Source organism: Eschrichtius robustus, chromosome Y (genome assembly GCF_028021215.1).
Source record: "Eschrichtius robustus isolate mEscRob2 chromosome Y, mEscRob2.pri, whole genome shotgun sequence".
In the NCBI taxonomy this organism is placed as follows: Eukaryota; Metazoa; Chordata; class Mammalia; order Artiodactyla; family Eschrichtiidae; genus Eschrichtius; species Eschrichtius robustus.
Window position 1 is genome coordinate 3,137,045 of NC_090846.1, and position 23,716 is coordinate 3,160,760.

Here is a 23,716-nt window from a genome sequence, read left to right on the forward strand (position 1 = left end):
TGGCTCTGGGCTGGTTAGTTTACTTATCAAGGTGTACTCTCTGGTGAGTCCAATCTTGAAGAATTGGCTAGCCTGGAAGGGGCAGTCTCTCCACTGCCAGAAAACTTTTCAAGATGTCAAACATCATAATATATAGAAAATTTAGAATATGAACAGTACAGTCTTCTTATTTGTCTTAGCCTGTTTTGTATGTCTGTATATTTTCATAAAATTTTGAATGTGTCTACTTCTGAAATATCTTAGCATAAGGTTGTGTGTATCTTTAGTTATGTTGTGAATAATCCTAGTACTATTAAGTTTTAAAATAATTAGCGTTGTCATGTAGAATGAAGAAATTAGAAATAGTGATGTTCAGATTATTGAAACTGAAATGGATTCTGCATTACTACTTTAGTTCTGTATAGAGACAAATGTCTGAAAATGAGTTGAATAAGAAAAAATGAGCAGATAATAACTTGGAAACAAATATGTTTGAAAGTTGTCAGTGCCAGTCAAGACCAAAAAAATTTTCACCATCAAATGATCTTTAGTCAGGTTTTTTTTTAAGAATGGGATTGTCCACTGTGCTGGAAAGGTTTTAAAAATTCTTGAAAACCATGTGGTTACTAAAAGAAAGAAAGGGGTTGTATTTCCAAAACATTACCAGGGAAAAAATACAAATAAATTCTAAGTAGAGGAGAAAAGAAAACAAGTAAATCTAGTGACAGAGAAATTGTGAGGACTAACATGGATGTCGTTTTTCCACTTCATACATAAGTGTATGTAATACAGAAATTAATAGTAAGATGTCTGAAAGATTAAGAGTAGTACTGTGTTAGTTCATATTTTAAGACAAGCAAGTATTAGCTCTTTTAAAAGGTACTTGTTTTGCCAGCAGTCACCTATAGAGTATATTAAGGGAATATGTCATGGTATAGTTAATACGATATAAGGGGAAATTATAAATGTACAAGGCACCTAGGAGTCCCACGCCTACAAACTGATGCAGTTGTCTTTTGCAGTGTGTTTTCAAGTTTCCTCTTACATTAACCTTACTAAATAATTAATCAAATGTTTTACCTTACTAACAAATTGAAAATATAAAATAGTTACCTATTTCTTTTTACAATAACTAATTGGCCAAAAAGTGAAAATGTGTCAAGGATAAGGGAGTAGGGATCGTAGTATATTGTTGGTAGGGTAAAAGATTGTACTAAAATTATAATTTTTAATTAAAATTTTAGATGTGCATGCACTCCTGTTTTAACTCAATTAATCTTTCATAATAGCATGCAGCCATTATATGAGTATTATTAATTTGTGCCCAGGTCTTAATTTATAAAAATGCCTGAATGCCAACAGGGAGATCTCAGTGCCTTTGAAAGAAAAGTTTTGATGTTACTCACAGTGCCCCTAGAAGCAAGAGGAATACCATGCCACAGGGCGACAGGAGGAAGGAAACATTAGTGTCTGTGGGGGGCAGAAAAGAGTAGGGGGAAGGCATAGGCCACAGCCTTTATCAGTGTATCCTCAGGGAAAGCAAGGCAAAGTAGGGTAAACATCTTAGAAATTACTGGCTGGTTTGAATAATCTCAGCAAGCTTTGGGGCCTATGGACTTTTCCTTGTTGTTTGGTTCCTGGCCAGAGGTTGATTTGGCCAGGAACCAAACAATGGGCATCATTTGTAAGTGTTAGATAAGGAGGTGGTTGGGGGTATGGACTTGGGATTAGTTAGTTTGTATATGACAGTTGTTTGTTGCCTCTAGAAATTATCTAGACCTGGGAGGAGCAGTCTCCCCAGTCAGCAAGGCCCTTCAAAAGATGTCAAAACATAAAATATAAAAAATTTAGGATATGATTAGTATAACTAATTACATCATTTGTTTATAATACCAAAAAAAACAATAAAAGAGTAGGTTGAATCTTTCCTGATGCCATAATAATAGAATAATAAGCTAGGGGACAGATATATATGTTGATGGTCCTTTTAAACTGAAGCCTCCTATGTTTCATTTCCTTTAATCATTTCTACCTGATCACTGAGTGATATGTTTGTTACCACTGTGTCCCTAGTTAACGCTGTGTTTGTCATGGATATGGTCATACAATATATATATTGTTTGCATAAATTATTTTGGAAATAAAACCAGAAAATCGGTTATCATATGTGTTTTTATATATATGTAGAATAAAAGTTGGATAATGTCAGATTTTAGATGGAAAGAAGAAATGTAATAGAGCTTAAATTTAAGTTTTTGTTCATAACTGAAACGGTCAATAAACTATATTTCGTGGTGTTCACTAAAAAGAGATGTGCTGAAAATGGCATATAATGTGTGTATTTTTTGACACATAATATTTCTACGTTCCCAGGTCTTTAAATACATTGTCAGGAGAAAGGAATTATTTCTCATGATCTGAGTTCAAACAAAACAGTAGAATAATAGGAGTCCTCTTATTTTCCCATTTGCATCTTCAACTGAGTTGCAGAAGGGGGCTTTTTTATAATTAATTTATTGCACTCTTTGGTATAAGTTATATATTTTGTGATACTTAAGCTTAACATACTGGAATACTCTACCATATCCTTTATAGCGTGAAAAAAATCGAGACTATTACATCTCAAATTTCTCTCTTTGTTTGTCCGTCCCTGGTCACCCGTTACCCACAGATAAAAATACATCAGTAAACGAGGTGGAGGCTGTTGACTGACTTGAATTTTTATGACCTCTTTTCCATTTATACTGCTGGAATATTTTGCAAATTGAAAATCTAGATCTTAAGTATAATGCCTGTTTATATAAAACTCACTTCCTTCTCTGAACCTTCTCTCAACAGCCAGAACCCACAGAAGAAGACATTGAGAAAAACCCAGAGCTGAAGAAGCTACAAATCTATGGGGCAGGTCCCAAGATGATGGGCTTGGGCCTCGTAGCCAAGGATAAGACTTTACGGAAGACAGGTGAAGCCTAATAGGCTATGAGGCAAAGTGAGGGGTAAAGTACTAAAGTACCATGGGGAAGACAGTTTGTTAATCCTGATGGCAGATGGATTTGTTTGTTTTCAGGTTTGTTTCTGACTCTCCTAGATAAAGAAGGGGTCGTATGCCCCTCCACTGTTACAATGAAGGAGGAACCGAGTGGGAACTGGAAAGTGATGTCAGCATTGCCCAAGGAGGATTCGAGTAACAGCCTAGAGCCCTGCACCAATATGACCATGCGGCTGCGGAAGAATCAAAGCAATACCCAGTTTGTAAGGACTCTTAACACTGTTTATGAACTATCAGGATGAGATGGAAACTAAAATTATTTTATCGCACCTTACTTTCTCCTTCCTTCAGTTTACTTCTGAGCCCTTTAAATATGAAAACACTGATGGCCAGGAGGGAGAAAGAACATACTCAAGTATTATAGTCAGGAGCAAAATTCATATCCTATGTTCTGTATCAGAACTTTCCTCCAAACTTTTGTGTCTTTTCAACTCCAGTGATAAGCACATTCTTAACTTTTACATCTTATTGTGGTAGGAGACAATGTGATTAAATATAAATTATGTGAAAGAGCTGTTTTCTGGCAAATGCTTCAGGGGTCTAAAAACCACATTTTACATAGTAGTGCCTCTCCTATGATCTTGCTTTACTTAACTCGTTTATGTATATAAATCTTTCTTTTCACCTTTTCCTCCACTTCACCTGAAAGATTTTATAATCTCTTCAGTATGCTAGAGTTACTACATTTTTTAAAGTGATAAATTTGCTTTCTCCTTCCTCTTAATCATGTCCACTGAAAGATTATCTTTAATACCACCATTGGGATTGTGTCCCCACTTAACCCTGTGTTTTTAGTACTTTCCAGATTGGGGCTACTGTAGATAATACTACTATTAAATTACATGACTTTAGATAAGCTATGTAGACACTTACGTGGTATATATATATAGTATCGGAATTGCTGTGACTGAGGGTAACTGCCTACATACATATATGTAAGTATATGCCAATGTATATATCTGTGTATAAACGTGTATATTTTATAAATTTACATGTATTTACATATGTGTGTAAATACATATGTTTACATATACATGTTCTTGACAAATTATAATATCTACAGATTAATAAGAGAATTGATGTGTGTGTGTGTACGTCCATATACTCAGCAGATTTTTTTCTCTCACTCTCAGTTGTGTCTTTGTGCTCTTTACTGATCATGTTACTTCTGCATTCTCCCAATGTAGCCTATCCTCACTGCAAGTAATTTTTCAGTAATGAATCCTTCCTGGTAAAAGTCTACTAGTGTCTCGTCTTTTTAAAGTGTACTTCGTAATAAATTATTTCAGTAGTAGCTAAGAATCCAAGTTGTTAGACCTTGCCTTAATCTTTCTGTCCTTATGACCTATCTAATTCATTATCTAAACTGAAGACAGTTTAATGAAATGGAAACCTATTAAACTTCACATTAGAATAGCAGGTATAACTGGATAATGGGTCATTTGACCTATTTATATTCAACTTGCAGTCTATACCAGCTATTATTAACATAGGTAATTCTCTGAATGATCTATGCTAGTATGTACCTTCATGATTTGGGTTTATACTGTGCAACTTAAAGTCTACTTTTTGTTTCTTCCAACACACCTTAATATGGTTCATTTCTTAACATGCATAGTAATTATTTATGTTGTCGTATTTTTCACCAGATAGTGAAGTCATGAGTGAAGTCATGAGTAGAACAATGCATAGTAATTGACTGGTGGTGGGTGTTCAGAATGAATGGTCTGGAAGCCTAGGATAAAGTTTCCTTGAACAAGCAACTTAATATTATTTTATTTTTCCTGGTAGATTGACTCATATGTTTGCCGAATGTGCTCTAGAGGGGATGAAGATGATAAACTTCTTCTTTGTGATGGCTGTAATGACAATTATCACATCTTTTGCCTATTGCCACCCCTTCCTGAAATCCCCAGAGGGGTCTGGAGGTGCCCAAAGTGTATCATGGCGGTAAGGGCTGTCCACAATAGATGTTTTAAATTTAGTTCTTGGTAATTGTTTTTAATACAGACTCCTGGTTTTAGGAAAGAGTAAAGTAGGTACCTCCATTTTTCTAAGTTAATAACTTTTGTTAGGTTATAATTAGCTGTCAGTGACACAGTAAATGAAAGAATGGCTGGGTAGAGTAGCTGATGGATGGTAGAAATTTAAGACAGAGAGGAAGGACTATAATCCAGATGATGTGAACCGAAGGAACAAAAGGAAATAAGTTTAGTAGATATTAAACTATTCTACCTGGAAAATTTAAGTGGAGGAATAGCATAAGATATATCTCTAGCTGGTTTTTTGAAGGGGTTTGTTGTCTATTGCCTCTGTCTTACTGAAATATTTTCTATTTCAGGAGTGTAAGAAACCCCCGGAAGCCTTTGGCTTTGAGCAGGCTACCCAGGAGTACACTTTGCAGAGCTTTGGTGAAATGGCTGATTCCTTCAAGGTGGACTACTTCAACATGCCTGTTCATGTATGTGATTGTGGAATGCGGATGTAGGGATTGGTGTCTGATAGTCTTAGTGCTCATGGAGACATGGGGCCAAAATATAGTGGTCTATGATCACCTTTTATACCTGTTGTCACAGATGGTACCTACAGAACTTGTGGAGAAGGAATTCTGGAGGCTGGTGAGCAGCATTGAGGAGGATGTGACAGTTGAGTATGGAGCAGACATTCATTCCAAAGAATTTGGCAGTGGTTTTCCTGTCAGCAGTAGCAGAGGAAACCTGTCCCCTGAGGAGGAGGTAATGTGGTTGGTAATTCATATTTACACTGTGACTGGGGAGCAGGCCAATAAAATTTAATGCTATTGGAAAATCTTCTCAGTGACCCAGAATTTGGATAGCCACTATTACTACCACATTTTCCTCTTCGGTATTTTCATGGGGATAGGCACAAGGAATAGTATGATACCTTGCAGTTATCAGTTAGAATCCACAGTAGTCCTTCCTCTTTCCCCCACATATAATTGTTAGAAGTTTACCACCTTTTGGTTATCTGCATAATAGAAAAATACAAATGCTACAACTAACTTGTTCACATTTATGATTTGAAAGGACTAGGAGGGCATCAGGAAATGGCTTCATTTTATTCTTTAATACAAGGAGATCTCTTACCTACTCAGAGGTCAATTTAGATGTCCTAAATTCTGACTAAATCTTGTTAGAAATCTATCCCTCAGTGCAGAACCAAAAAATATGATGGATGAAGCAACCTTATTTGGGGTGAAGAAGATAAAAAAAAATCCATCTCATGTGTTATTGATGAATTATCCCTATAATAACTGTTGTTTTGCAATGCTAGTTACAGCTAGTTACAGTTACAGCTAGTTACAGTTTTAATATAGATTGTCCTACATGTTAAGCCTTATGTGACAATTGATCCAGACAACAAAAAAGTCTGGATTCTATGAAGTAGTGATTCTAAGAAGATAAAGATTCTCAGCAAGGCATATTCAGTTTTTGTGTATGTATACCATATTACTGTATATATGTGTGTGTGTATGTAGAAGCACTTGAGTCTGTTTTTCCACAGATTTTTTTCTTAATAGTATTATACATCAATTGTGGCAAATTGAAAAATATAAATGAAAAGGAAGAAAATCACCCAGAGCTTCTCTTTTTTTAAAAAAAAAAAATTTATTTATTTGTTTATTTATTTACCTGGCTACGCCAGGTATTCATTTTGGCACACAGGATCTTCATCGCCACATGTGGGATCTTTAGTTGCGGCATGCGGGATCTTTCTCTGTTTTTTTTTTTTCCTCCATTTTGCAAATGTTTCAGCAGCATTTACTATCACTGAAGAAGTGGCAACATGTTCTTTTTTTTTCTATTTTTATTTATTATTTGAATTTTATTTTTTTATACAGCAGGTTCTTATTAGTTATCCATTTTATACATATTAGTGTATACATGTCAATCCCAATCTCTCAATTCATCCCACCACCACCACCCCACCCCCTGACCACTGTCTCCCCTTGCTGTCCATACGTTTATTCTCTACATCTGTGTCTCAATTTCTGCCCTGCAAACCGGTTCATCTGTACCATTTCTCTAGGTTCCACATACATGCGTTAATATACGATATTTATTTTTCTCTTTCTGACTTACTTCACTCTGTATGACAGTCTCTAGATCCATCCACGTCTCTACAAATGACCCAATTTCGTTCCCTTTTATGGCTGAGTAATATTCCATTGTATATATGCACCACATCTTCTTCATCCATTCATTTGTTGATGGACATTTAGGTTGCTTCCATGACCTGGCTATTGTAAATAGTGCTGCAATGAACATTGGGCTGCATGTGTCGTTTTGAATTACGGTTTTCTCTGGGTATATGCCCAGTAGTGGGATTGCTGGGTCATATGGTAATTCTGTTTTTAGATTTTTAAGGAACCTGCATATTGTTCTCCATACTGGCTGTATCAGTTTACATTCCCACCAATAGTGCAAGAGTGTTCCCTTTTCTCCACACCCTCTCCAGCATTTGTTGTTTGTAGATTTTCTGATGATGCCCATTCTAACCGGTGTGAGGTGATAACCTAATCGTAATTTTGGTTTGCATTTCTTTAATAATTTGCGATGTTGAGCATCTTTTCATGTACTCCTTGAGCATTTGTATGTCTTCTTTAGAGAAATATCTCTTTAGGTCTTCCACCCATTTTTTCATTGGGTTGTTTGTTTTTTTAATACTGAACTGCATGAGCTGTTTATATACTTTGGAGATTAATCCTTTGTCCATTGATTTCGTTTGCAAATATTATCTCCCATTCTGAGGGTTGCCTTTTCATCTTGTTTGTAGTTTCCGTTGCTGTGCAAAAGCTTTTAAGTTACATTAGGTCCCATTTGTTTATTTTTGTTTTTATTTCCAGTATTCTAGGAGGTTGGTCAAAAAAGATCTTGCTGTGGTTTATGTCAAAGAGTGTTCTTTCTATGTTTTCCTCTAAGAGTTTTATAGTGTCTGGTCTTACATTTAGGTCTTTAATCCGTTTTGAGTTTATTTTTGTGTATGGTGTTGGGAAGTGTTCTAATTTCATTCTTTTACATCTAGCTGTCCAGTTTTCCCAGCACCACTTATTGAAGAGACTGTCTTTACTCCCTTGTATATTCTGGACTCCTTTGTCATACATTAGTAGACCATGGGTGCATGGGTTTATCTCTGGGCTTTCTGTCCTGTTCCATTGATCTATATTTCTGTTTTTGCACCACTACCCTATTGTCTTGATTACTGTAACTTTGTAGTATAGTCTGAAGTCAGGGAGCCTGATTCCTCCAACTCCATTTATTTTCCCTCATGATTGCTTTGGCTGTTCAGGGTCTTTTGTGTCTCCATACAAATTTTAAGATTTTTTTGTTCTAGTTCTGTGAAAAATGCCATTGGTAATTTGTTAGGGATTGCATTGAATCTGTAGATTGCTTTAGGTAGTATAGTCATTTTCACAATCTTGATTCTTCCAATCCAAGAACATGGTATATCTCTCCATCTGTTTGTATCATCTTTACTTTCTTTCATCAGTGTCTTATAGTTTTCTGCATACAGTCTTTTGCCTCCTTAGGTAGTTTTATTCCTAGGTATTTTATTCTTTTTGTTGCAGTGGTGAATGGGAGTGTTTGCTCCAGCCCTTGACAACTATGATTCTAACTTTACTGTCTCTAAATTTGACTGCTTAGGTACCTTATACGTATTTGTCCTTTGTGGCTGGCTTCTTTCACTTGCTGTACTGTTTTCAAAGTTTATAAACTTCAACATTTATATCTTGTAGCATGTGTCATAATTTCCTACATTTGATCTTCTTTTCATTGTTTGATGGATGTTTGGGTTGTTTCTGCCTTTTGGCTGTATTGAATAATACTTTCATCAATACAGATGTACAGATACCTACGCAAGACCCTTTTTCAGTTCTTTTGCGTATAGAATTCCCAGAGGTGGAATTCCTGAAACATAAAGTTTAATCTTTTGAAGAGCAACCATGTCATTTTTCACAGTGGTGTGTCATTTTACACTCCCACCAGAAAGGCAGTCCAGTACCTTCTTCTGAATAGTACTGTGAAGAATGAGCAGGCTTATTCCTTATTCTTCTTGTTTCTATTCTTTAGAGGAAGAGCTTTCAATCTTTCATTATTGATTGTGAAATTAGCTGTGGGCTTTTTATGTATATCCTTTATTATGTTGAGGTATTTTCCTACTTTTCCTTGTTTGTTAGTGTTTTTATCATGAAAGAGTATTGAATTTGTCAAGTGAACATCCCTGTACACTTTTGGTTTGAACACCAGTTTCCATTTTTCTTGACTATGTATTTAGGAATGGAATTACTGGATTGCGCGATAATCTATGTTTAATTTGTTAAACTGTTTACCACACCACTAGTAGCAAATGAGGGTTCCACTTTCCACATGCCTACTAATGCTTGTTATTGACTTACATGGTTGTAGTCATCTCATTATAATAACTAATGTCAAGCATCTTTTCATGTGTATGTTGATCATTTATGTAACTCTTTTGGAGAAATACCTGTTTAGGTCCTTTGCATATTTTAATTGAAGTTTTTGACTTCTGTAGTTGATATTTTTCAAATTATGGTAAAATACACATAATATAAAATTTACCCTATTAATCATTTTTACTTATATACTTGAGTGGCATTAAGTACAGTCACAAGGTCATGCAACCATCACCACCATCCTTTCTTATCACCCCAAACACAAACTTTGTACCCATTAAATAATTTCCCATTCTCCTTTCCGTCCAGCCTCTAGTAACCACTGTTGTTTTCTGCCTATGAATTTGACTGCTCTCGATATGTCATGTAAATGGAGTCACACTTTTTTGTCTTGCTTATTGCATTTAGCATAGTGTCATAAAGATTCATCAGTATTGTAGCATATAACAGAATTTCATTCCTTTCTAAAACTGAATATTTCTATACATATATAGCACATTTTGTTCATTCATTCTTCTGTTGTTGGACATTTGGATTGTTTGTATCTTTTTGCTATTGTGAATAATGCTTTTGTGAACATTGGTGTAGCAAATTTCTTTTTGAGTTCCTGCTTTCATTTGGGTATAGGCTTAGATTAGAATTACTAGATTATATAATTTGAAACCCCAACAGCAGTGATTCCATTTTACATTCTGGCCAGCAGTGCACCAGCTTTCCAATTTCTCCATGTATAGGTCAACACGTATTTTCTGCTGTTTGTCTTTTGGTCCGTTTGTGGGCTGGTTTTTTGTTTTGGTAATAGCAGTTTCCTAATGTGTGAAAGTGAACTATTATCTTCCATCTGCGTTTGCATTTCCCTAGATGATGAGATGCTGAGAATCTTTTCATGTACTTGTTGCCGACTTTGGAGAAATGTCGAGTCTTATAGCTTTAGCTCTTACGTATAGATCTTTGACTTACTTGGATTTGAAATTTTGTATGTGGGCCAGCCTCATTCTTTTGTAGTGTATATCTAAGTTTCCTATTTATTGGAAAGGCTGTCCTTCCCTGTTAGGTGGTGTTGACACCCTTGTCAAAATCAGTTGACTGTATTTGCAGTAATTTATTTCTGGGCTCTCTGTTCTATTCCTTTGGTCTCTAGTGTATCCTTATGCCAGTACCACACTGATTTCTGTAGCTTCTTGAAGCATAATACCTTCAACTGTACTTTGTGGCTATTTGGTGTCCTTGAGATTCCATGTGAATTTTAGGGTGGATTTTTCTATTTCAGGAAAATTGTAGATGGATTTTTTTCACTTCTCCATTGTTCAAATTTCGATAAAGATTGAGTCTGTAGAACACTTTGGTAGTATTGACATCTTAAGTCTTAGAATTCATGAACACAGATGTGTTTCCATTAATTATGTCTTTAATATCTTTCAGCGATGTTTTGTAGTTCTTAGTGTTTGTATACTTTTACTGCTTGGTATTCATTTTGATACTGTTGTTAGTAGAATTATTTTCTTAATTTTCTTTTTGGATTGTTAATTGTCAGCTTTTAAAAATGCAACTGTTTTTTGTAGGTTGATTTCTGTAGCGTGCAACTTTACTAAGTTTATTTGTTGTAACAGGTTTTTGGTAGATCTTTTAGGGTTCTTTACATATAGGATAATGTCATCTGCAAACAGATGATTTTACTTCTTCCTTTTCAATTTTGATTGCTTTTTTTTTTTCTTGTGTAATTGTTGTGACTAACTTCCAATTCCGTACTGAACAGAAATGGTGAAAGTAGGCGTTTGACTTGTTTCTGATCTTACGGGCAAAGCGTCAGTCTTTAATATTGAATTTAATATTGAGTGTAATGTCATCTAGAGGTTTTTCATATGTAGTCTTTATCATCCTGAAGAAGTTTCTGTTTCCTTCCATTTCTTGTTTTTATTAGGAAAAGTTGTAGAATTTTGTCAGATGTCCTTTTTCTGAATAACTTAAGATGATTGTTTGTCTTTTTCCTTTACATTTTATTAATGAAAAGTTTGCATTCATTAATTTTTGTATGTTGAACCATTTTTGCATTCCGGGAATAAATTCCACTTAAAAGTGGAATTTCCACTTCCACTTGTAAGTGGTGTGGTATCCTAATGTGTAGCTGAATTAGAGTTGCTCATATTATACATTGTTGAGGTTATTGTTGACTTTGAGTTTTATGTATGTTTGGAATAAGAGACCTTTATCAGATACATGACTTAACATGACTTAAAAGAGTTTTTTGTCCTATTACAGGATTTTAAAAATAATTTTGATAGTGTTCTGAAAACAAAAGTGCTCATTTTAAAGAAGTGCAGGGTTTTTTCTTTTGTCCCCTGTACTTTTTGTGTCATTTTCAGAATCCACCAAAGCCAAAGCAGTGAAGATTCACCTCTGTGTTTTCTTCTTCTAGTTAGGTCTTTGACCCATTTTATTTACTTTTCCTTTACAATGTGAAATGAAGTTTCAGCTTCATTTTTTTGAAGTTAGATATCCAGTAGTCATAGCACCATTTCTCAAAGAGACTGCTCTTTCTCCACTGAGTAGTTTTGACATCCTTGTCAAAATTGGCATAGAAATGTGGCTTTGTTTATGATCTCTCATTTTTACTCCGTTAGTCTAAATGCTACCCTGTTTTGGTTACTGTAGCTTTGTGGTAAATTTAGAAATTTGCAACTGTGAATCTTTCAACTTTGTTCATTTTCAAGACTGGCTGTTTGGGATCACCTACAGTTGTATTTGAATATTAAGATTGGCTTACCAGTGCTGCTAAGAAGGTCATTGCAATTTTGATAAGGATTGCATTGAATGTGTAGATTGCTTTGAGTAGCTTTGCCATGTTAATGATATTAAGACTTCTAACCTATGGAACACATATCTCTTTCCATTTCTTTGTCTTGTTTAATTTTGTCAGCAGTGCTTTGTGGTTTTCATTGTATTAGTTTTTCATCTCTGGTTGAATTTATTCCTAAACATTTTATTCTATATAATGCTGTTATTAACAGACTTGTTTTTTAAATTTTCTTTTCAGGTAAAGAAGCACAATTGAATTTTGTGTGATTGTGTGTTGTGCAACTTAGCTGAATTCCTTTACTAGCTCAGTTTTTTATGGGTACGTTCTTTAGGATTTTCAATGTATTAGATCATGTGGTATGCAAATATGACTATACATCTACTTTACTTACTATTTTAAAATTTTTCTGCTAAATTACTTTGAGTAGAACTTACACTACAGTATTGAATGGAAGTGGCAAAATGTTGGAATCCTTGTCTTGTTCCTGATCTTAGAGGAAAGCTTTCAGTCTTTAACCATTGAGTATGATATTAGCTGTGGGGTTTTCACAAGTGCTTTTAGTAGGTTGAGAAAGTTCTCTTTTAATCTGAGACTGTTGAGGATAGTCACCATGAAAGGGTGCTGATTATTGTTAAATGCATCAGTTAGGATGATCATGAGTTTTTTAACCCTTTTCATTTTACTGATATAGGCTAGTACATTGGTTGGTTTTTATATTTGAACCATCCTCTATATTCCTGGGACAATTTCACTGGATCATGATGTATAATCCTTTTAATAAGGAGCTAGACTTGGTTTGTTAGTATTTGCTTAAGTGCCTTGTATCAGTGTATAATGTACAGTGGTTCGTAGTTCTTGTGTGCTGTCTTTGTCTGACTTGATGTCATAAAGTGAGTTAAGAAGGATTCATTCCTTTTCTGTTTTTCAAAGAGTTTGAGTCAGATTGCAATTTTTCTTGTAATTTTTCTTTCACTGGTAGAATTCACCAGTGAAGCCATCTCATTCTGAACATTTCTTTGTTCAGAGGTTTTAGATTACTGATTAAATCTCTTTATGTGTTATCAGTCTTCAGATTTTTTATTTCTTGAGTCAGTTTGGGGAGATTGTTTTTAGTAGATTGTTCATTTCATCTAGATTGTATGATTTGTTGGTGTACAGTTGTTACAGTGTTCTCTTACATAATACCTTTTTCTGTGAGGTTTTTAGTTACCCATTTTCATTTGTGATTTTAGTCATTTGAACTTCTTTCTCTTAGATTAAGCTTTTTCAGTTGTTATTCATTTGTCTCAAAGTATCTTTTCATTTTTCCTTTGTGAGTTCATCTTTGACCCATGGTTTTTAAAAGTGTGTAGTTTAATTTCACATATATGTAAATTTTCTGGGTTTTCATTTGATATTGATCTCTAGTTTCATTTGTGGTGCAGAAAGATTTTATTATTTCCATTTTTTTATACTTCATTGGGATTTGTTTTATGGCCTAACATGTTTTATCCTGGGGAATGGTCTGTTTTACACTTATGAGAAATATGAATTCTGCTGTTACTGGATGGGATAGTCTGTGTCTACCTTGAGCTGGTTTATAGTGTTGTTCACATTTCCTGTTTTCATATTCATATCTGCTCTGGTGGTGTTCTGTCCATTATTATCATAGCGATATTAAAATCTTCAATTATTTTTATAGAATTTTCTATTTCTCCCTTCAGCTTTGTCAATTATTGCTTCATTTATATTGGGGCTAGTTTTTAGGTGTGTGTTGTTTTGTCTTCTTGATGGATTGACCATTCTTATCAGTGTATAATGTCTTTTTATCTTGAATAATTCTCAAAATCTGTCTTGTCTGATAGTGATACAATGACCCCATCTCTCCTTTGGTTACTATTTGCACAAAATAAGTTCTTCACATTTTTTCCCTTTTAATTTTTTCTGTGTTTAAGGGTTTGAGTCTTTTCAAAACTCATAATAGATCAGGTCTTTTTCTTTATTCTGCCAGTTTCTGCCTTTTAATTGAAGAGGCATTCCTCTTCAATCCATTTACATTTAAGGTATTTAATGATAATGAAGAACTTAATTCTGCTCTTTTTTTCTTATGTCGTTAATCATTTTTCTTCTCAGTTCCCACATTACTCCTTCATTTTGTGTTTAATTTTTAATTGATTATTTTTCTCCTTTATTACTCATTTACCATTGCTCTTTTATTTTGTGTTTGATTGTTTAATTGACTTTTTTCCTCAGTATGTCATTTCCCTTTTTGTATATTTTTTAGTTATTTTCTTGGTGGTTACCTTATACAACTAATACATTACACTTGGTTGAGTTAATACCACCTTAGTTTTAAACATTGTTCCTATACAGAGTCTTCTCTATCCCTTTGTTATTATGGTAAATTATATCTTCATAAATTGTGTGCCCGTTAACATTGACTTATAATTATTATTTTATATTAATACATTTGTGTTTCTATCGTAAGGGTAAAAAGAGTCACAAATCAGAAATACAATAGTATTGAGTTTTTACATTTACATGTGTAGTTATCTGTATCATATTTTCTCATAAATCTTTGAGTTACCATCTGGTGATTTTTGAACTTCTGCCTAGATAACTCTCTTTACTATTTCTTGTAGTGCAGTTCCCTTAGTTTTTGTTTGGGAATGTCAATTTGTCCTTCAGTTTTGAAGGATAGTTTTTATCAGTTATAGAATTCTTGATTTATTTTTTTTTCTTTTATAACTTACAATATGTCAGTCTACTGTCTGTGGTTTCCGTAGTTTCTAGTGAGAAATAGGCTGTTAATCATATTGAGGATACTTTGTAGGAGAGATAGCACTTCTCTCTTGCTGCTTGTAAGAATCTCTATTAGCTTCCAACAGTTTGGCTATGCTTGGATTGCATTAGGCTTGTTGGATGTGTAGATTAATATCTTTAAGGAAGTTTTCAGCTGTTATTTCTTCAAATATTCTATTTCTTGTTTTATCTTCTCTCCTTTTAGGACTCTTATTAAGAGTATGTTGGTTTGCTTGAATGTTTCCCACAGCTGACTTAAAGGATTTGTTCATTTTCCTTTATTCTTTATGCTCCTCAGTGTAAATAATCTCAATTGACCTGTCTTCAAATTTCCTGATATTTAGTTCTGACTTTTCATACTGTTGAACTGCTCCAGTGAATTTTTTACTTCAAATATACTTTTCAGCTCCACAATTTCTATTTGAGACCTTTTTTTTCTTCGGTCTCTCGAGTCTATTTGAGGAGACATTGTTCTCCTGGTTTCCTTTAGTTCTTTGTCAATGGTTTCCTTTAGCTTTTTGAGCATATTTAAGATGCTGAAAGCCTTTTTCTAGCAAGTCCAGTGTCTCTGCTTTCTCAGTGACAGTTTCTCTTCTTTTTTTTTTCCCTGTCATTGAATGGGTCATATTTTCTTGGTTTCTTTTTTTTGTATGCATCATAATTTTTTTTTGACAGCTGGACATTTTGAGTATTTCAATGTGGCAGCTCTGGTAATCATATTCTCCTTCCCTTGGGGTTTTTTGTTGCTACTTTTTGGGATTGTGTAGTGTGTACGTTTTATATGAGTTTTCTTAAAGGATTTTGTAAGGATAAATTTTTTGTTAGATCTCTGAATACTCTTTCATTCTTTGCAGATTGGCTCTGTGTATGACCTTTCAATGCATAGATATTTACAACTCATCACTTTCTACTTAAGCACAGCTTGGAGGTATAGCAAGAATTGGTATTCCGTGAAATATAAGGAAGCTTTCAAAAGCATGAGTTTTGGTGTTTTTCCTCCCACGTGTACTGCAGTATCTGTTGTTTCACCCAACCACTTTTTTTTTTTTTTTTTTTGCCTGTAGTAAGCTTTGGTTGGTTCACTTGCTTTTAGTATTTTTGAGAAATGTCCTCTTAACTCTGAGATAGTTCTGAGTTAGGCAAAATAAAGATATACTTTTTGCATTAGTTCTTCAGTGTATTCTCAAACAGGTTAAAATAAACACAGTTCTTTGAGAACAGGTCTCTTTTCTACCTTCTGGAACCAGGAACCCACATGGGTGATATAGGCTGCTATTTTCAAGATTACAGCGAAGCCATAGGGTAGGGGTTGGGTGAGGGTAAGTTAAAATATCATAAAGCTTTTCTGATGTGTTCACAGTTGTTTTTTTCATGATTGTTTTTGTCTTTTGGTTGCAGTAAAGCTTTGCAGCGATAAGTATTCAAGAGTTCTGATAAAGTGAATCAGATAATTTTTGCCCATTTTTATTGATGTTTCTGTGAAGGGATGAGCCATTAGTTTCCTACTCTGAGATTTCACCAATGACTTTAATACTCCAAAAAATGAATTAATAACTTAATGTGTCAAACACAACCAAAAAATAAATGAGATGGTATAAATAATTTACTTAATAATTTAGTAGTTTGGAAGTAAGAGACAGCCTAAAATATCCTATGGAAACTACCCAGAGTAGTACTAAGGTTTGGGCAAGACTTCCAGGATAACATATTTTCTGTTGTGTGTTTGTTTTGGACAAGTAATAGAAAGGCATAAAGAAAAGAAAAATATGATAATGATATTTAGAAGATGTAAGTAATTTAAGGAGTAACATCGTTGTCTGTAAATTTTCATTAGGGGCACAGAATGCCTGTAGTGTAACTGAGATAAAGTGATTTTAAAGAACATTTATGAAGAGTGTTTGTTAATTTCAGGGGCAGATAAATCTTAATCTGGATTATAGATAATTAATATTTTGAGTCATAGTCTTCTCTCTCTATGCAGAAAAATGATTTGCATTCAGAAAACACAGTGGACCTCCTGAGGGCCCATGAAAACTGGGTTTTTAGTCCCAAACTAGAGCAAGCAGTTATCTTTCTTCACCCAATTGCTCCCTACTCACTCTGGCAAACCTGTTACCTGACAGGAGTATGCAAACAGTGGATGGAACCTGAATGTGATGCCAGTGCTGGATCAGTCTGTTCTTTGCCACATTAATGCAGATATCTCAGGCATGAAGGTTCCCTGGCTCTATGTAGGCATGGTATTCTCAGCATTTTGTTGGCATATTGAGGATCACTGGAGTTACTCCATTAACTACCTACACTGGTGAGTGGGCTCCAAATGGCCGGGATGGATATCAAGATTCCCTCAGTATGCAAGGATATTTCCAGTCTTTATGTGTCTCTCTTTACCTGAGCAGGGGTGAGCCGAAGACATGGTATGGTGTTCCCTCACTGGCAGCAGAGCATTTGGAGGAGGTGATGAAGAGGCTAACACCTGAGCTCTTTGATAGCCAGCCTGACCTCCTACACCAGCTCGTCACCCTCATGAATCCCAACACCCTCATGTCTCATGGTGTGCCAGTAAGTACCTGGAAATAGGGGACAAATGGATTTAATGCTTGCCATGAGGTGGGCAGTAAATGAAAAACTTAGTTTTGGAGGAAATAAAGTTTTGGAGACTGGGTTTAGCAGTGCATCTCTCTTTCCCTTTATATGCTATTTCAAGCTGCAATCCTGTGTAGACCACCAGGGTGTGGGGTATCCTTAAGGCAAAGAGAAAAGAGAAATCAGAAAATTATTTAACAGCATAAAACCTGAAACCTTGTTTCTGGCCTTTTAATCTGACTCATAGTCTGTAATTGGTTTTCTGATAACATTACTGGATATAGATTCTAATTTTATAATGCTTGAACAGAGATGGGACGGATGCTTTCAGACGTCAAGTTTTCCAGGATTCATTTATATCACCCTGTTTTGCAGAGGTTACTAAGCCAGCAATTTCTAGGAGATAAAATAGCACACTCTCTGTCTGCAACACACTACGTATATTCTCATTTGAACAACTTTTAGATTTAGAGTAGCCTCCACAAAACATTTTCATAACTTTTATGTCCATCTCCCTCAGTTTTTCCATCCGCATAAAATGGACTTGGCATCTCCAGCTCTCTCTTCCAGTTCTGACATTTTATAAGTTCTTGAATTTTTTTCCTTTCTTCCTAATAACATCACTATTGTTTCATTAAAAAAGATAGCCCTGAATATTGATTATAATGAGATCATACAGCTAATCTAGTTTTACCATTTCTCTTTCCTAATGATTCTTACTTACTTTTTTCCCCCCACATATATTGGGGACTAACCTTCATATTCGGGACTAGAATTTGTGCATCATCTTTTTTGTTGTTATCTAATTTGCTGATGTAGTTATTCATAGTATTTTCTTATTATCTTTTTTATTTCTGTAAAGTTAGCAGTAATCCACTTTCATTTCTCATATTAATAATTTGTCTTCTCTCTTTTTGTCATACTCTTCCTAAAGGTTTCTCAATTTTGTTAATCATTTCAAGGAACTAGGTTTTGGTTTTGGTGATTCTCTGTTGGTTTTCTATTCTCGGTTTTACTTATTTTGTTAAGAAATTGACCCTTTTATAAATATATCATGTCCGTCTTCATTGCATGACAATTTTTTACTTAAAGTCTAATTTCATCTCATATTCCTACAACCACTCCTACTCTCTTTTCATCACTATTTACCTGTCGTGTATTTTTGCATTCTTTTACTTTCACTCCACTTGTGTCTTACGTGTAGGTGAGTTTCTTATAAAGAAGATAATAGTTGAATGAAGTTTTTTATTAATTCTGCCAGTCTTTGCTTTTTGAAACTTTAATTTTAAACTTAATGTAATTGTCAGTAAGGAAGGACTTTACTTCTTTCTGCCATTTGTTTTTTTGTGCATGTCCTGAATCTTTTTTATTCCTCAGTTCTTCCATTACTTCCTTCTTTGTGACTAATTGGTTTATTCCAGTTTAATTCTACTTAATGCCCTTATTTGGTGTTTATTTTCTAGTTATTTTCTTAATGGTTACCTTGGTGATTACAATTACTGTTTTAATTTATAACAATCTGGTTTGAATTAATACCAATTTATTTTCAATAGTAAGTTTCAAAAATCTTCGCTCCTATTTAGATCTGTCCCTCTTCCTTTATACTATTATTGTCACAAATTACTTGTTTGCCCTTCAACATGGTATTAAAATTTTCATTCCATACACTTGTCATTTATAAAGAAAATAGGAGTCATAAAAAATGCACCACTGATTTTTGTGTTTGCCAATTTAGATGCCTTTTTCAGTGTTCTTACTTTCTTTGTATGGATTCTGGTTACACTCTACTGTCCTTTAAGTTCAGTCTGAAGGACTCCCTTTAACATTTCTTACAGAGCACACATATCTGCTAGAGACAAACTTCCTCAGCTTTTGATTCTCTAGGAATAGTTCTCTTTTTCGTAATTTCCTTTTTTTTTTATTTTTAACATCTTTATTGGAGTATAATTGCTTTAAAATGGTGTGTTAGTTTCTGCTTTATAACGAAGTGAGTCAGTTATGCATATACATATGTTCCCATATCTCTTCCCTCTTGCATCTCCCTCCCTCCCGCCCTCCCTATCCCAACCCTGTAGGTGGTCACAAAGCACCAAGCTGATCTCCCTGTGCTATGCGGTTGCTTCCTACTAGCTATCTATTTTACATTTGGTAGTGTATATATGTCCGTGCCACGCTCTCTCTTTGTCACATCTTACCCTTCCCCCTCTCCATATCCTCAAGTCCATTCTCAAGTAGGTCTGTGTCTTTATTCCCATCTTGCCACTAGGTTCTTCATGACCTTTTTTTTTTTTCCCTTAGATTCCATATATATGTGTTAGCATACTGTATTTCTTTTTCTCTTTCTGACTTACTTCACTCTGTATGAAAGACTCTAACTCCATCTACCTCACTACAAATAACTCCATTTCGTTTCTTTTTATGGCTGAGTAATATTCCATTGTATATGTGCCACATCTTCTTTTTCCATTCATCCAATGATGGATGTTTAGGTTGCTTCCATGTCCTGGCTATTGTAAATAGAGCTGCAATGAACATTTTGGTATGTGACTCTTTTTGAACTATGGTATTCTCAGTGTATATGCGCAGTAGTGGGATTGCTGAATCGTATGGTAGTTCTATTTTTAGTTTTTTAAGGAACCTCCATACCGTTCTCCATAGTGGCTGTATCAATTTACATTCCCACCAACAGTGCAAGAGGGTTCCCTTTTCTCCACACCCTCTCCAGCATTTGTTGATTCTAGATTTTTTGATGCTGGCCATTCTGACCGGTGTGAACATTGTAGTTTTGGTTTGCATTTCTCTAATGATTAGTGACATTGAGCATTCTTTCATGTGTCTGTTGGCAATCTGTATATCTTCTCTGGAGAAATGTCTATTTAGGTCTTCTGCCCATTTTTGGATTGGGTTGTTTGTTTTTTTGTTATTGAGCTGCATGAGCTGCTTGTAAATCTTAGAGATTAATCCTTTGTCAGTTGCTTCATTTGCAAATATTTTCTCCCATCCTGAGGGTTGTCTTTTGGTCTTGTTTATGGTTTCCTTTGCTGTGCAAAAGCTTTTAAGTTTCATTAGGTCCCATTTGTTTATTTTTGTTTTTATTTCCATTTCTCTAGGAGCTGGGTCAAAAAGGATCTTGCTGTGATTTACGTCATAGAGTGTTCTGCCTAGGTTTTCCTCTAAGAGTTTGGTAGTGTCTGGCCTTACACTTAGGTCTTTAATCCATTTTGAGTTTATTTTTGTGCATGGTGTCAGGGAGTGTTCTAATTTCATACTTTTACATGTACCTGTCCAATTTTCCCAGCACCACTTATTGAAGAGGCTGTCTTTCCTCCACTGTATATGCTTGCCTCCTTTATCAAAGGTAAGGTGACCATATGTGCATGGGTTTATCTCTGGGCTTTCTATCCTGTTCCATTGATCTATATTTCTGTTTTTGTGCCAGTACCACACTGTCTTGATTACTGTAGCTTTGTAATATAGTCTGAAGTCCAGGAGCCTGATTCCTCCAGTTCTGTTTTTCTTTCTCAAGATTGCTTTGGCTACTTGGGTCTTTTGTGCTTCCATACAAATTGGGAAATTTTTTGTTCTAGTTCTGTGAAAAATGCCAGTGGTTGTTTTCTCGGGACTGCATTGAATCTGTAGATTGCTTTGGGTAGTATAGTCATTTTCACAATGTTGATTCTTCCAATCCGAGAACATGGTATATCGCTCCATCTATTTGTATCATCTTTAATTTCTTTCATCGCTGTCTTATAATTTTCTGCATACAGGTCTTTTGTCTCCTTAGGTAGATTTATTCCTAGATATTTTATTCTTTTTGTTGCAGTGGTAAACGGGAGTGTTTTCTTAATTTCACTTTCAGATTTTTCATCATTAGTGTATAGGAATGCAAGAGATTTCTGTGCATTAATTTTGTATCCTGCCACTTTACCAAATTCATTGATTAACTCTAGTAGTTTTCTGGTAGAATCTTTAGGATTCTCTATGTATAGTATCATGTCATCTGCAAACAGTGACAGCTTTACTTCTTCTTTTCTGATTTGGATTCCTTTTATTTCTTTTTCTTCTCTGATTGCTGTGGCTAACACTTCCAAAACCATGTTGAATAATAGTGGTGAGAGTGGGCAACCTTGTCTTGTTCCTGATCTTAGTGGAAATGGTTTCAGTTTTTCACCATTGAGGATGATGTTGGCTGTGGGTTTGTCATATATGGTCTTTATTATGTTGAGGAAAGTTCCCTCTATGCCTGCTTTCTAGAGGGTTTTTATCATAAATGTGTGTTAAATTTTGTAGAAAGCTTTCTCTGCATCTATTGAGGTGATCATATGGTTTTTCTCCTTCAGTTTGTTAATATGGTGTTTCACATTGATTGATTTGTGTATATTGAAGAATCCTTGCATTTCTGGGATAAACCCCACTTGATCATGGTGTATGATGCTTTTAATGGGCTGTTAGATTCTGTTTGCCAGTATTTTGTTGAGGATTTTTGCATCTATGTTCATCAGTGATATTGACCTGTAGTTTTCTGTCTTTGTGACATCTTTGTCTGGTTTTGGTATCAGGGTGATGGTGGCCTCATAGAATGAGCTGGGGAATGTTCCTCCCTCTGCAATATTTTGGAACAGTTTGAGAAGGATAGGTGTTAGCTCTTCTCTAAATATTTGATTGAATTCGCCTGTGAAGCCATGTGGTCCTGGGCTTTTGTTTGTTGGAAGATTTTTAATCACAGTTTCAATTTCAGTGCTTGTGATTGGTCTGTTCATATTTTCTATTTCTTCCTGGTTCAGTCTCGGCAGGTTGTGCATTTCTAAGAATTTGTCCATTTCTTCCAGGTTGTTCATTTTATTGGCATAGAGTTGCTTGTTGTAATCTCTCATGATCCTTTGTGTTTCTGCAGTGTCAGTTGTTACTTCTTCTTTTTCATTTCTAATTCTATTGATTTGAGTCTTTTCCCTTTTTCTCTTGATGAGTCTGGCTAATGGTTTATCAATTTTGTTTATCTTCTCAAAGGACCAGCTTTTAGTTTTACAGATCTTTGCTATTGTTTCCTTCATTTCTTTTTCATTTATTTCTGATCTGATCTTTATGATTTCTTTCCTTCTGCTATCTTTGGGGTTTTTTTGTTCTTCTTTCTCTAATTGCTTTAGGTGCAAGGTTAGGTTGTTTTTTGAGATGTTTCCTGTTTCTTGAGGTAGGATTGTATTGCTGTAAACTTCCCTCATACAACTGCTTTTGCTGCATCCCGTAGGTTTTGGATTGTCATGTCTCCATTGTCATTTGTTTCTAGGTATTTTTTGCTTTCCCCTTTGATTTCTTCAGTGATCACTTCGTTATTAAGTACTGTATTGTGTACCCTCCGTGTGTTTGTATTTTTTACAGATCTTTTCCTGTAATTGATATCTAGTCTCATAGCACTGTGGTCGGAAAAGATACTTGATAAGATTTCATTTTTCTTAAATTTACCAAGGCTTGATTTGTGACCCACGATATGATCTATCCTGGAGAATGTTCCATGAGCACTTGAGAAAAATGTGTATTCTGTTGTTTTTGGGTGGAATGTCCTATAAATATCAATTAAGTCCATCTTGTTTAATGTATCATTTAAAGCTTGTGTTTCCTTATTTATTTTCGTTTTGGATGATCTGTCCATTGGTGAAAGTGGGGTGTTAAAGTCCCCTACTATGATTGTGTTACTGTCGATTTCCCCTTTTACGGCTGTTAGTATGTGCCCTTGTCTCTTTTAATAGTCTTTATTTTAAAGTCTATCTTGTCTGATATGAGAATTGCTACTCCAGCTTTCTTTTGATTTCCATTTGCATGGAATGTCTTTTTCCATCCCCTCACTTTCAGTCTGTATGTGTCCCCAGGACTGAAGTGGGTCTCTTGTAGACAGCATATATACGGGTCTTGTTTTTGTATCCATTCAGCCAGTCTGTACTTTTTGGGGGAAGCATTTAATCCATTTACATTTAAGGTAATTATCGATATGTATGTTCCTATTCCCATTTTCTTAAATGTTTTGAGTTTGTTATTGTAGGTGTTTTCCTTCTCTTGTGTTTCTTGCCTAGAGAAGTTCCTTTAGCATTTGTTG

The 23,716-nt window shown here is 34.9% G+C and overlaps 1 protein-coding gene across 6 annotated transcripts in view; it reads left to right on the plus strand.

Annotated features, from left to right (window-relative positions):
* Positions 1-23,716, plus strand: part of LOC137757634 (lysine-specific demethylase 5D-like) — a 49,775-nt gene that overhangs the window by 5,074 nt on the left and 20,985 nt on the right. For 2 of the 6 annotated variants that reach the window (XM_068534224.1, XM_068534225.1), the window contains exons 7-13: positions 2,818-2,941; positions 3,047-3,231; positions 4,820-4,978; positions 5,370-5,489; positions 5,605-5,763; positions 17,166-17,347; positions 17,442-17,604. In XM_068534224.1, the coding sequence (XP_068390325.1) occupies positions 2,818-2,941; positions 3,047-3,231; positions 4,820-4,978; positions 5,370-5,489; positions 5,605-5,763; positions 17,166-17,347; positions 17,442-17,604 (1,092 nt within the window). The remainder of the gene's footprint in view (positions 1-2,817; positions 2,942-3,046; positions 3,232-4,819; positions 4,979-5,369; positions 5,490-5,604; positions 5,764-17,165; positions 17,348-17,441; positions 17,605-23,716) is intronic. The other 4 variants (XM_068534226.1, XM_068534227.1, XM_068534228.1 and 1 more) reach the window with 3 other exon arrangements.